General features: G+C 54.6%; 1 protein-coding gene across 3 annotated transcripts in view; it reads right to left on the minus strand.

Annotated features, from left to right (window-relative positions):
* Positions 1-4,977: 4,977 nt before the first annotated feature.
* Positions 4,978-14,649, minus strand: part of GFRA2 (GDNF family receptor alpha 2) — a 79,764-nt gene continuing 70,092 nt past the window's right edge. For all 3 annotated transcript variants that reach the window (XM_056118908.1, XM_056118910.1, XM_056118909.1), the window contains 5 exons: positions 13,137-13,246; positions 12,032-12,172; positions 10,669-10,841; positions 6,098-6,151; positions 4,978-5,515 (listed from right to left, as the gene is read on the minus strand). In XM_056118908.1, the coding sequence (XP_055974883.1) occupies positions 5,393-5,515; positions 6,098-6,151; positions 10,669-10,841; positions 12,032-12,172; positions 13,137-13,246 (601 nt within the window). In that variant the 3' untranslated portion in view covers positions 4,978-5,392. The remainder of the gene's footprint in view (positions 5,516-6,097; positions 6,152-10,668; positions 10,842-12,031; positions 12,173-13,136; positions 13,247-14,649) is intronic.

Here is a 14,649-nt window from a genome sequence, read left to right on the forward strand (position 1 = left end):
TAAGAACCTAGGGCAGTCAGCAGGGTACAGAGCACCAAAGGGGAGGTGAGTGACATCTTCTAATCATTCTGCGCTGGGCTGCAGGCTCCACTTGAGCGCCATGGGGGGACCCCAGGAATGATGCTCCCTCCTCAGGTCAGAGGTTCGTGGTGGGCTTAGGGAGGCATGAGTGGGATACAGCCAAATTTCAGCCCCATCTGATAGCACAACTTCTCGGTGTGCATGCAGCCCCACGCTCCAGACTGCACCTCTAGGTGTGCAGTCTTCAGCTCAACCACTGCCTGGTTTCAGACTCCAGGCAATGCCTGTCTTCTGCTTTGTTACTCTCCAACTAGTGTGTGAGCTCACCCCTCTGTTGGTAATGGCATCTCACCATCCCTCTTCCTCCACCCTCAGATGACTTCTGCCCCATCTAGCCACTCCCTGCTGCCAAAACCTGGCAGGCGAAGGCTGCTGTCAGGGCTTGGTCTCACAGAAATCTAGAACAGATCTTAACAGAACATCTCAGTATGATCCAAGCCTGTTTTTATAGATGCATTTTTTTATGAGCACACAACTAGTTTCATTATTTATCTAGTGCCTCTGACTGCTTTCAAGCTGCGATGGCAAGTTGGTACTGACAACCAAGATGGCCCAGGGGGTCCACAGGATCTACTACTTGGGCACTTTGTAGAAAACTCTTGCTGTTCTCTGATCTAAAGCAAGCTTTCTGAGGCCCAGGGAAGTCCTGTGTCTCCACTGAGGTAACTAGATATGAGTGGCCAGGTCACCATTTGATCCCGTTTCTGGTCTACCCCACACTTCCTAGAGAGAGGAAGTGGACTGGGATGTGTCTTCAGACTCAGTCAGGAAGTCACACTGGGGAGAGGTGATTGTCCCCAGGGAGCATGAAGGTGACTTGGAACTGACTCCCCAGTCTGGGTTTAGGGGCCCAGGACTCCGTCCCTGCAGGCAGTACCCAGGAACCTGTGTAAATTAAACTGTGCTTCTCTGGCCTCAGGCTCCCCCAGGGACCCCTCGGCCTGCCTGCTGTCATGGGGGCATCTGCCAGCTCCTCTGCCCCTGCCTGATTCCAGCCCATAGGAGGTTGCTGAGCCACTTTGACAACTCCTAGCCCTGCTCTATAGGCTGGGCAGGAGCATAACTGGGAAGCCCAGGGGGTTGTCTTATATCACTCCAAGAGAGGGGATGCTCTAGCCTGCACCATCACAGACCACCATGTGCCACTACAGGCCACCAACCCCCTGCACAGTCCAGCACAGACTACCCCAGGCCACCACAGGCCACTCTAAGGCACCACAGGCCAATGCTGGGCAGTTGACTGGACAGAGGCTAAAGCAGAGAACTATTTGTGTTTGCATCTGAGCACTACCCACTGCCCTCTGCACCAGGCTGACCGGAAAGGACCTTCTCCCCGCTTCTGTCTGCTCCTCTTTAGCTGGGGGTACGACTTCCCTGCCTGAACCCCGCAGGGAGGTCATGAGTTAATGCAAGGCCACAATACTGGCATTTGTTCTCAGCGATGCCAGTAAGATCCTTCTAAAATGTCTGTGCCCTTTTCTGCTCTGGGAAGCACAGCCCCACCCCTTCGCAGGGAACTGCAGGTGGGGTGGCTGTTCAGGCTGCTCAGGGGGAGATTTCAGAAACGCTTTCGAACAGCTCGTGCAGTTTCAAAGCCCTTTCAGTTTACGTCCTTGCTCTGTCGTAGGTGCAGTGACGCAGAAGTGCGGCTGGGTGCTTTAAAAACACATCATTGCTGACAGATCCAAAGCAGTGCCCTGAGCAGATGGGTTGCAGAGCAAAGCGGGGTGGCGGCCCCACGTTCCCTCCCTGTCTCCTCCTTTCATTCCCCGCCCAGGGCGCTTGGTTATCATCTCAGGAAGGCTGAGCCTGGAGTCAGAACCATCTTCCTCTGAGGATGTCGCCTACCTTATTTACCAGTCTGGTCTCCAAATAACTGGCTTTTTTCTAAAACCTAATCCATTTTTAAGAGATAGCTATCTCTCCACTGCGTCTTTAAAAGAATGGTGAGTGGCTATAAATACACTTGCATTAGCAGCATGTGTGACCAATTTCATCCTGGGCATCCCAGTCGGCTGAGGAAGGAGGCCTGATTTAAACTCACCCCCAGAGCAGAAAGGGTGCAGCGAAATTTCTCCCATCTGCTAGCCACACTGAGTTTGTCCTCACATAGGTGAAAGTGAGTGTGTATGAGGTGGAATCAGGAACAGCCCTACGAGGCCCGTCCTTTGGGCATGCAGTTAGGCCACCAAGGGTGGCCACCAAAACCCAGCAACCAGAAGTGGACCAGCAGTAGGGGCGAGGCAGGCTAGCTAGGGAGAATCACAGAGCACTGCCGTGGCTGGGAAAGCAGAGGGCTGGTCTGGAAGAGGCAGTGGCTGTCCGTGAGGCCAGTACCGGAGCAGAGCAGAGAGGCTGTGCCAGCTATAACCCAAGCCTGCGCTGAACTCCTGGACTGTGCTCTCAGCTGGGGGCAGCAGCTCAGGGGGCCTGTTTGCTGAGAAGAGGACAAAGGGGCACACGCCAGCCGGGGGTTTGACGCGTGGGCTCCTGCCTCAGCTAAACAGCCCATGCTGGAAGCTGCCCCAGTGAGGGGAAAGTCCTGTGGGTTTTCCCATGGGTCCTGGTAGGTAACCTAGGAAACCAGACAGGCCGTCTTATAGACAGATGAGGCACCCAAATCAGGCATTCCCAGCAGGCCCGGCCATAGGGAGAGAACTTTCTGTCGACTTCCCTGACCGGGGCAAAGGCACAGGCCACCTACACTGTATGTAGCTGCCTCTCCCCACAGAATTATAAACAGAGGCACCATCTGCCGATACATTTCTCATCTCTTGCCCAGTCCCAGAGTTTAGGCTCTGATTTCCCGATGTTGCTAAGACACCGCCAGTACATAGTCAGTGCACGACCTTGGAAGAGCACAGTGACAGAGTCAGAACCAGGAACCGTGTCCCACAGAGGAGCACAAGCCGAGCGAGATTTCCCCGTGATCCAGGAGACAGTTCATGGCTCAGCCAGGCTGTCTGCATCTGTTCCTCCTGTCCTCCTTCTTTTATTCAGTCCAAGCCCTTAAGTCCCACACGTGACACATGCCCACCCCACTCAGGAATGGAGGAATGGTCACCTGGTCTGTGTAGTCACTTGGACAACTGCTGCCATTGCAGAAGAGGCAGCTGACCCTCTAGATCCAGCCTTGAGACCCGTTTGGTTCCCATCAGTCCAGAGCCTCCCATTTCTCTTTAGTTCTCTGAGTCTTGGGTTAACCCACCTTTGCTGCTTGTGAAGAACAAACTCCCCAGTGGACTCCTCAGCCATCTGGACCCAGAGCAAGGCTGCAGTAGCTGGGATGAGGATCAGCCCAAGCAAGCCTCCAGCTGAGGCCAGAATTCACAGCAGTCCTCAATGCTTGCCACTATGCCAGATGGTTCCCATGCAACCAGAAGGGAATGCCCTTGGGAGACCGAAGGACACCCCAATGCTGATAGAGATGGAGCGGCTCAGAGGCAGCCCTAAAGATCATGCTGTAGGGACACGCCCACCCAGCTGGCTTCCCTGCCCCTCCCACCAAGTGCAGCACACATATGCATGTGAAGACAGGCATGCCTGCACACACACACACACACACACACACACACACACATGCTGGCACACCAGCCCAGCAACTGGAAGAGGACAGCAGGCCCGGGTCCCAGTGAAGTCTGAGTGACAAGTGGAGGAAGAAGAGAGATGAAGACACCACAATGCAGGGCTGAGAGCCCTGAACACCCACAGTTCTCTGCTCCCTGGCATAACTTGGGCGAGCCGGCACTTGCCTTCACTCCAAACCTAAGATGAGCCTGAACCCCCAGCACACCCGCACACCCTGTGCCCGGGACCAGCAGGGGCATCCCATGCCAAACATACTCACCCCACATGTCACTAGTCTCTCCCTTCCAGGTGAGGACACTGAGCACTGGCATTGATTGGGAAGGGGACTTCCAACCTGGTGATGGGGCCAGGAAGTCTGCCAATTGAGTCCCACCAACACCAACCAGGACAGGACACAACACAGGAGACAAACTCACTCTCACCCACACACTCTCCCAAGCAGCTGGGAGACCCAGAGTGGGTCAGAAACAAAACCGGCGCAGGCATAGCAGAGACAGAGGCAAACTGCATCCTAGTACGTTTATTGGAGCCTTGGCTGAGCATGAACACGGATCAGGACCCCCTTCCACAGCCCGGTCAGCCGACAGGCCAAGAACCCAGGGATCGGTCTGTTTTCCCTCTATAGACAACATTATTAAAAAAAATAAACTTTACAATAATACTTTTTTTTTTCGCTCATCTGTTGGGTATTACTTTGATAATTTTGTTTCTTAAAAAAAGGAAAGAAAGGGGAAAGCACATGATATATGTATATGGGTGTGTATATACATATATGTTGAGGAGCCTTGTTATGTACATAAGGGGTGTACATCTCCAAAATGAGGGTGCATCGGTGAAAGAGGGGCCAGGGAAGAAGAAGAAGAGATATCCGAGACGGGAGCCTGGTGCAGGTCTCGGCTGTCCCCCTCAGCAGCCCCTCCCCACAATGAGACACCCCCATATGGGCCCACGAGAAACTCAAAGAGCCCACAAGGTACCTTTTCTCTTTGATTTCAAAATTCTTGCCCTAAGGGAAGAGGCAGCATCATCTGGAGCTGGTACGCAAGCTGCGTTCCCTTCCCCACAGGGCATCTCCCAGTTTGGCTGATCTTCCAACACCCCCCTTCCAACTGGCCCAGAGCCCACCCGTGGTAGTCAGGGGGTCAGCACCGCGCTCTCCACAGTCAGATGCAGACCCGCCTGGGGCAGAGAGGAAGGACAGCAGGAACTCCATCCTCCAAGCCGAGCGACAGACACGGAAGGCAGTGGCCTCCTGCTTCCTCGGCCTTGTTCTCTGCCCTCCCCCTGCCAGGGGCCCAGGAAGGGGTGGGCAGCAGCCCAGGGCAGCAGTGTGGCCATCCTGCCCCAGCCTACTGCAGGCGAAGCCCCCAGCCCCCGGAGCTGCAGGGGTCTCATTCAGGTCTCTTGTCAGTGGGGTCCAGAGAGAAAAACACCAGGAGAAACTGAAGGGTGTTTCTAGAGCCTTCTGCCCTCCTCCTCAGCAAGCAGCAGCCCTGGCCAGACCTCACGGCCAGCTCTCAGGTGGACCTGCCTGCTATTCGGTTTGGTTTAGAAAAAAACTTCTCCAGAGAAGAAAGCTGGGAGGAGACAGTTTCAGAGACAAGGTGGAGGGAAACTTTTTTTTTTTTTGCAAGGTGTGTGTCAGTGTATGTTTCCATAATGTCCGGAGTTTCCATTTCTTGTCTGAGGAGCTTCCAGAAACCTCCGACACAGGTCCCAGAGCCTACGAGGCGAGCTTCAGCATAAGGAGGGCCACAGTGGTCAAGGCAGCCGATGGGCGGACCCTGCAGGGGCCTGAGTTCGGTCTGATCACCTTGTTGCTCCCTGGGATGATGTTCGTTGTGAGCTGCGGCCCAGCCGAGGGAGGCAGAAACAAAAGGCAAAACAACACATGTCAGCAGGGCTGCAGCCAGGCCTAGAGAAGGGCCCGAGGGACACTCCAACCAGACGGCAGAGCCAGGCCTCCCCGGAACTGGGCAAATCACAGCCTTCCCAGCCTTCCTCCGAGCTAGCTCTGCCAGGAAGAGGCACATGGAGCCGAGAAACACAGGACAAGGCAGAGCCCAGCCTTAAGTGTGTGGGTTCTGCCCCTGCACATCCTGCTCTCGGCTCCTGCAGAAGCTCCCTCCCCCGTCTCCCCCCATTTCCTCTCACCTACATTAGGCCCATTCAGCACATGGCCAATAGGCCTGGTCCCAGGAAGTTCCTTTTGGAAACCTATTGACCTTTTCTGCCCCCTCCCTTCTGGATCCCAGAGCCAGGACATGACAAACGCCACATTTGCCACCGAGCCAGGGCAGGGGGGCTCTGCTCAGAGGAGCCCCTTCTGTCTTGTGCTTCCACCTTTCCAGCAGAGTGGGTGGAGCACCCACCCACACCCCAACTCCGGTCTGGTCCCCTCCAATACCCAATCCTGGGCCTCACTCACCTCTGTGAAGCACAAGCTAAACTCTTTGGAGTTATTGGCCTTCAGCTCCTGCTCCTGTGGGGGGTGGGGGGAGAAGGAAGAACTCAGGAGGGTCAACAAGACTCTGTCCACAGCTGGGATGAGCACAGACACCCCTGTCACATGACCTAACTCTCTGTACCCTGGCACTAGCTCCATTGCACAGAGTACAAGGATGCCTGCCCCCAGCAGCACTCTAGACTCTGTGTCTCCTGGGAGCCGCTGATGGTGCCAACTCTCCAACTACTGCACAACCGTCAGGAAGCAGCTACACATCTGTGTCCAGGCGCAGGACTGCTCTTAGCAGGGTGGGGACTGCCTGTGTTTCCTTGCACTGAGCAGGGTCCAGCCCAGAAAATGCCTTTCTAGGTGCATGCATGCATGAATGCGTAAGTCGGTTAATGAATGCATGCATGCCACAGAACAGAAATGGCACCAGTGCCAGCTTCCACAAGAGGAGGAGCCCTCTGGAGGGACATGTTGGCCAGAGAGGTGTTGCTTTTCCACCCCAAACACGAAGGCTAACTTGGTGATGACTCGGGATGACCACTGGGATGCAGATGCAGAAGCAGAGGCAGATGGAAAAAGCAGTCCTTTGTGTGCAACACCAGAACAGTGATCCATGACAACCAGCTGAAGGACCTGGTGTTTCTCTCTGGTCTCAAGTGGCTCATTTCCTAACACACTTGTTGGAAAGATCTGGCCACCAGATGCCCTGGGAAGCCCAAGAAATTCAGTCTGAATCACTGCTCTTGGCCGGGAGTATCCACAATCCCTTGGCCTTCACAGGCAATCTACCACCCAGGGCATCTGGTCAGCTAAAAGAGGCCCCGGCTGTCACACTGCAGCCCCAGCCAGGAGCAGAGCAACGGAGCCGGAGTGTGATAAGAAGGGGACAGGAAGTGCCTGATCAGGGATCCAGGAAGCAGGATCCAGCCCTGATATGCCTCCCACCCCATCCCCAAACAAGGACACATGTAGCTCCAGCTAGAATCTTGGGGGTCCCTGCCTGCCCCTCCTCAGTAGCTGTGCTGTCACCACTGTCTTCTGCCTGACTGCCCCTCAGTCACCTCCTCAAGCAATTCCTGAGACACAATTCCTGACCCTCCTGAGACATGCATCCTGTTCCTTCGCTCCTCTGCTCCTGTGCTCCAGGACACTCCAGGATCTGTGACTTCTTCCTGCTCCCCCCTCCCCCCTACAAGCACTCACTAAATCTGGAGCCTACCAAGAGTCTCAAGTGACAACTGTGATTGCAATTTCCTCACAGATTGGCTGCTTTCCTCACAAGTTCAGGTCACGCACAGAACTACTATTTACTTGAGTATCAGTAAGGTTTCAGCAAACAACCGAAGACACCCTCTCAGCCTGGCCATATGCAGAGCCTCCTGTGATGGGGCATTGGTCACATTTGCATGCCCTGGGTGATATGGACGCATCCAGGTCAACCATGCAGAGAGGAGCCCACAAAGCCGGTATCAGGCCTCAGAGAGGGAGTGGGACTAGGGGCCTATTCTCAAGAGGAGAAGGGGCACAGGACCCTCAGTGCCCTGTGTCAAAGGCAAGGATCCAAGATAAGGGGACAGTGACAGGACAGCACAGGGACACAGCAAGGCTGCACATGGAGCCCATAGTCATGGGTTCATGGCATGGAGTCCTCAGTCATAGAGTCCATATTATGGAGCCCACAAACATGGAATCCTCAGTCACAGAGCCCAGGGTCACAGAGCCCACAGTCACAGAGTCCTCAGTCATGGAGCCCACAGTCATGGAGTCCATAGTCATGAAGCCCATAGTCATGGATCTCACAGTCAGAGAGTCCTCAGTTACAAAGTCCACAGTCACGAAGACCTCAGTCATGGAGTTCTCAGTCACAGAATCCTCAGTCAGAGTCCTCATTCATAGAGTCCTCAGTCATGGAGACCTCACTCACAAAGTCCTCAGTCACAGAGTCCACAGTCATGAATCCCATAGTCATGGAGCTCACAGTCACAGAGACCTCAGTCACAGAGTCCTCAGTCACAGAGTCCATAATCATGGAGCCCACAGTAGTCACAGAGACCTAAGTCAGAGTCACAGTTATGAAACCCACATTCTTGGAGCCCTCAGTCATGGAATCCTCATTCATGGAATGCACAGTCAGGGAGCTGAAGTTTTGGAGCCCACAGTCATGGAACCCACAGTCATGGAGTCCACAGTCATGTGGCCCACAATAATGGAGTTCTCGGTCATGAAGCCTTTAGTCATGGAGTCCTTAGTCACGGAGTTCATAGTCATTAGACACAGAGCCCACAGTCAGAGAGTGTCCACAGACCCACTCACCCAAGCTCTCTTTGTCACCTGGAAGTTCTAAGGAAAGTAGGGGGCCATAGAGAAGCTACAGGTGAACCCCAGGATAAGCAAATGCAAGAGCCGACCATTCACCACAGCCCAGAAAGTGAGGCACTGAGAGAATTTCTTTGTAAGCTCCAGAAAGCACAGGGAAGGCTACAGGACACCCCCCAGCACATGCTGGCACCCCTCCCCAGTCCTGACACACAGATTGGTACATGGGGGCCCACCCACTGACCTCCTGCAAATGGCATTTGGAAGTCATAAGTGGAGAAAAGTCCTGCCACCCAATGCCAAGCCCCAACCTCCCTGACAAAGAACTCCACCTACCTGGTCACCCCAGCTCCAAAAAGAGGGAGTCCCAAGTCTACAACCACCTCCATGTGAACTACCCTCAGTTACCTCCTCAACAGGCAGGTAAATCAGGGGGCTATACACCTGACCTCCCAATCTGACAAAACACCCCACAAGGCTACCTTTAGTGTCCCTCTCCCACTGGGCACTGCCAGGCCCTGGGCTGGTGCAGACCTTCTCCTCCTGGCACCCTGAATGCAGACTGAGCCTACTTTCTTAGCTTTACTAAAGTTGTGATTAACCCTCAAAAGTATATAAGTCACGCACGTGATGAACCAAATACACAAGCAATCAACAGATCCATTACTTCACACCTTCACCTCTTCCTTTGGGGGTGAGAACACCCAAGACCTGCCCTTTTAGCAAATCTCAGGTACACAATATTGTCACCTACAGTCACAACTGCCCGCCAGCTCTCCCCAGCTTACTCATCTCCTGTGAGAGCCCAGTGAACACCCACTGCTGCTCCTCTGGGTCTGCTTTCCCTCCCACCTTCCCCACAGCTGTGTCCCTGCAAGCTGTCCTTCAGTCCAGTCTTCCTGTCATTTCCATTCCAGACGCCTCTAAAACAGCACCCATGAGCCTACTGATCCTTCCTCCTGTGCATCTGCTGTTGGTCTACATTGGGTCTGCTTTGTCCTGGGAGTGTGTGACAAAAAAAAACAGACCATGTGTTCTAACTAGAACCAATCTTCTAAGCAAAAGTTACTATATAGCTAGTAAGGGAGTAACAAACAGTCAAAGGGCAACGGACCTGAAGAGTTGATCCAAAGAACAGCATTGACATGATGGTGGGAGGGTGGAAGGGAGGGGTCTTTGGGACACTGATGGAGAGAAACAACCCAGTGATGGGTATGGTGTTGAAGCAATATATGCATTCTATCATTAATAGAATTATAAAGCATGATACCCCAATTAAAAATGCAGGGTAAGTTACTGCAGCAACTACTCAGAAGACTTGAGGGGAGCTTAGCAGGAAGGCTATGTGAAGAGCCCTACGATATGCCTCCCTGCACCACAAGAGCCCTTCATGGCTCAGACTGTCAGATGCTTAATGAATTGCCTGACTTTCCATAAGACCACAACGACCACAAACATACAGTCTACTGTCAGCCTCATTCACTTATGTCTTCCTAGCATCTCACAGAAGACTTGGGACACATTAGATTCATGCATGCATGCATGCATGGATGGATGGATGGATGGATGGATGGATGGATGGATGGATGGGTAGATAGATGGATGGATGAATTGTGGATGGATGGGTAGGCAGGTGGGTAGATGGAGGTGAGGAGTTAGTAGGTTGGTGGATGGATGAGGGATAAGGAGTTGGTGGACTAGTGGATGGGTGGGTGAGTAAATGGAAAGGGAGATGGATCAATGGGTACCTAGATAGGTTGATGTGTAGATGGATCAACAAATGGGGGATGGGGAGATGGATGGATGGAGATGTGGGTGGGTGGACAGGAAGGTGAATGGGTGGGTAGACTCATGGGAGATTAGGAGATGGGGTAATGGATGGATAGATTGATAGACAAGCAGGTGGATGGATGGTTGGTCAAAAAATGAATATCCCAGATTTTAGAGTCAGGTAGAGATCTGAAATTTCACTATACTATTAACCAGCTGTGGGCATGGGGTGCAGCCCTCTGAGTAGGTGTGCAGAATAAGCTGTACAGCTCAGTACATGAGACCAGCTGACAGTGCACACTAGCCAGTAGGAGGTTACAATTCCATCCCTGGTATTCTCCTGGTACCAAATCCCAGCCTGTGACAGAGCAGAGACTTATAGGCCCACAGTGCCAGTCTCCTAATTTTCCACACTCACCCCTGACATTCCTGGGCTTTCCCAGGCCTGATCTCCTCACCTGGACAGACGTGCAGGTGGTGATAACACTGGTCCCCAGGCTGGTGCTGTCACTGAGGTCATCTGGCAGAGAAGGCGTCTTCTCCAGCCGAGGGGCCTGAGTGGCCTGGAAGGAGGGGTTTTTAGGGGACAGGTTCACATCGGTGCCGTTGCCAAAGGCCTGGATGGCATTCCCTGTGGGGAGTGGAGAGCAGAGGGACAAAGAAATCAGGGGCCTTCACTGGCACATCTGTCCCTCACCATCCCTGCAACTAGCCAGAAGCACAGGAGGGTGGGTGGCATGTCCAAGATCAATTAGGCTGAAGCTCCCCCTTAGACACCCATGTGGGTGGGGCAGCAGCACCCTCACTGTGACCTCGTCCTGTCCTTGTCCTCTCTCTGGCACTCCTGTTGTGTCCCATGATGGGTTCCTCTGGCCCAGATGCTTCCAGCTCCCTCCACTGGCATCCCAGGACCCCAGACTCAGCCTCCCTCCCTCTCATAGTGCTTGGGGCAGCTACACCCACACCCACACAGCCCAAACGATTCCCCAAAGACTGACTAATTGGACTTCCTGGATGCAATCTACCTCCAAGAACTCCCCATCTAACCAGGTGCCTAAGCAGTTTCCAGCATGGCCCAATCCCAGCCACCACGTCTGTTTCTGACCCAAGCCCATCGCCAACATGGCCATCCCCTGGATTCTGGTCCTGAAGTACCACTGACCACCCAAGCTTCCCAGCAGGACTCCCAGACTCCCTGCAGGTCACAAGCCGAGCCCACAGCCCCCAGCTCACTCCCCATCTCTCCTCCCACACCCCCTGCCCTATGGGGGTCACATCTTCCTCCTGAGCACCAACCCGCCCTTCCTGCAGACTCTGTATTGGGTCTGTGGTCAAAGTCAGATCCTGCCATGCAAGAGAATGACTCTTCTGAAAGGCAGCCCCGCCCACAGCACCATCGCTAACCACCTGTGGCTTGTGCAGGGCCAATGGATTCAGGGCAGGGAGGATCCTCTATCTATCTTGGGAGGACCCTGCTCTGCAGCAAGGCAAGGGGTCTGCACCACCCTAGAGTCACCTCTCCCCGATGGAAGAGAGTTCATCGGCCCAATGCCTGATGCCCACCTGTGAGAAGCCTCCAAGGGCTCCGTAAGCTGGTGGTCATCCCACCTGCTCTCCTGAGGAGCCCTGAGCACACCCCCTAACACTGCTCATGCTGGGAGCAGGGGTATGCCTCCATCAGAGCATAAACTCCTCCTCAGGGCCCCATTGTGTCTAAACCCCTGTGTGGGGTGAGGGCACAGAGGGGGGAGGACAGGGAAGGAAGGAGGGCCAGCTCCAGCAAGGGGACCGAGGCAACTGCAGGCTCTGCGGGGCACTCACGGAGGCACGGGTTCTCGGTGAAGTCACTGAGGAATTTCTCGCACTCCGCCTCCATGTTCCCGCTCCCGCGACAGTTGCACCAGGGGGACACCACGATGCCAGTGGGGCTGGAGTCCACGTAGTTGGGTGTCACGTCAAACCCTGGGCCAGAGAATGGGGAGCAAGAGAGAAAAAGCAATAAGAAAAGATCCAGGACCTCAGAGGATTGACTTGGATCTCCCTTCCCTTTGGGCCCACAAAAACACAGAGACACACACCCCAACTCACGATCTAAACCACATCGTATCTCAACAGCCACGGGGGCCAGCAGGGTGGGGATCTAGACATGGAGTCGACAATCCGGGGCCCCTCCCTGGTCCCCTGCCCTCACTCTCGTGCACACAGCAGCAATCTAGCACTGTGTCCCAGCACAGTGTGTCCCTGAGAACCTGTACAAAGTCCCCAACACCTCATGCAACCTCAGTCTCCGCTGTGTGATCGATACAGTGATCAGAACACCTCCCCAGGTAGAAGGGGATTTATGTCAGAGTTAATATTTCATAGACAAAACGATCAATGATACTAGTAGCACTGTAGCACTGTCCTCCTGTTGTTCATTGATTTGCTCAAATGGGCACCAGTAACATCTCCATTGTGAGACTTGTTGTTACTGTTTTTGGCATATTGAATACGCCACAGGGAGCTTGCCAGGCTCTATCCGTGTGGGCAAGATACTCTCGGTAGCTTGCCGGGGCTCCCCGAGAGGGACGAAGGAATCGAACCTGGGTCAGCCACGTGCAAGGCAAACGCTTTAACCGCTGTGCTATGGCTCTCGCCCATGATGCTAGTAATAAAAAAATAACTGCACATATCAAATAACGGTCACTAAGTCATGGAAACTGCTTGGGCAGCCCCTGAAATGTGGGAACTGGGCAATCCAATCATCGATGTGACCACCTTGTTTCTAGAGTCCTGCGGCCCACTGGCCTGTCCTCTGGTTCCCCACAGCAGCTCAGCAGCACAGAGACCGCTGTGTCCCGCTGTCCCCACTGCCCCGGCTTTGGGCCTGTCCACTGTCCACAGCTGGACTTCGGGGGTGGGGGGCGGCATGCAGGAGGCAGCTTACCGATCATGCCAGCATAGGAGCCCAGACACGCCTGGTAATTGTCCGCAGGGCAGCTGGTGAGTGTCTGGTAGGAGGCGCGACAATTGGCATGGAAGTCAGCCAGCCGGGACCTGAGTCAGGAGGAGACCCGTGAGGAGAGTTTAGTCCATGACTTCTCCAGTGTGAGGGGTCCCTGCCTCACGGCCCCAGAAAGATGTGGAGAAACCAAGCCCCGGGGCTTTCAGGTTGTTCCTTGAGGGCAGACTTGGCTTTGTCAGTCAGACCCGGGGAAAGTTGGGCTCTGCCTTCTGCCCAACAGCCCCAGGGTGACTCTGCCCACATCTGTCCTTCAACACATTGGTCTTTCTATCTGCAAAACAGGGTCCAGATTCCTGCCTGAGACTCCCCTGGGGCTCACAGGAGCCAGTCCCCAGGGCAGCAGAACTGAGAGTGGGATGGGAGGGCACATGTCCTGTGGGCATTGCTGACCAGGCTTGGTGCCTTGGACTGGACCGAAACCTCCGCAGCCAGCCCTCAGATGGACTGAGGTGGAGCACCACTGCTGTCATCATGCCTCTGCGGACATAGAGACGCTGCTGCCACCTCCACTCACTTGGTCCAGAAGACTGGTGCTGTCAAACTAACTCTGGCCCAGTGCCAGCCCCTGAGGTGGCGAGATACAGGGAGCCTAGGGCACCTGAGTGTGACCTGCACAGAACCTGCACAGAACATCCCCTCCTGCCCAGCTCAGGGACTCACTTCCCTCATGCCCGCCTCACCCTGGACCCTTGGCTATGAGAAACTCAGATTGGTCACTTTACTTCAGCCTCATAGTCCCTGCAAGCAGAGAAAGAAAATGTCCAGTGGCAGAGAGCAACCTCAGGCCTTCAATGCCCCTGTGCCCAGTGGGAACTCTTCAGGGAAACCCTGGACAAGGTCAACACCCTGGTCACTAGCCCCCACCCACAGTCTGTCCATACCACGACACTGGGCCAGGAGCCGTGCCAAATTCTGATCCCCACTTTCTGTCACTCTGAGAAGGAGCAGGTAGAGAAAGACCAGAGGGTCAGGCAGGACCACCTGGGCAGGAGGACCTCAGCTCAGGTGGCTGCATCCCACATGGGCCACCTCCCAGCTCACTCCAGCTCCAGGGCATGGGGTTTTGCGGAGGGAAACAGCCCTCAGGGCGCCCCCCTTCAGCTATCTTCAATTCTCTGGGCACTTGCTCCCGGAAGGACTACTAAGGGCTCCTTGTTGCATGCGTCATGGGTGCTTTCGGGGGTCCTATGGGTGGAACATGGAGAAGGGGGCTTGCGCAAGAGCACAGAGCGCCTGGCGGGGCATTAACATGCCACAGTGGTGAATCAGGCGGTTCCAGTTTGCCTCATTAGGAACCCGATCTGTAAATATCCCCCCCACCCCACGTGGGCCTATGGTTTCTCAGCCCATCTCATGAGAACTGCGCTCTGAGGACAGGCTCCCCCGCCGGGCAGAAGCAGCTGCTCCCTCGTCTCAGGAAGGACCAAGAACTTGT

The sequence above is a fragment of the Sorex fumeus genome, unplaced genomic scaffold (genome assembly GCF_029834395.1).
Source record: "Sorex fumeus unplaced genomic scaffold, SorFum_2.1 ptg000039l, whole genome shotgun sequence".
In the NCBI taxonomy this organism is placed as follows: domain Eukaryota; kingdom Metazoa; phylum Chordata; class Mammalia; order Eulipotyphla; family Soricidae; genus Sorex; species Sorex fumeus.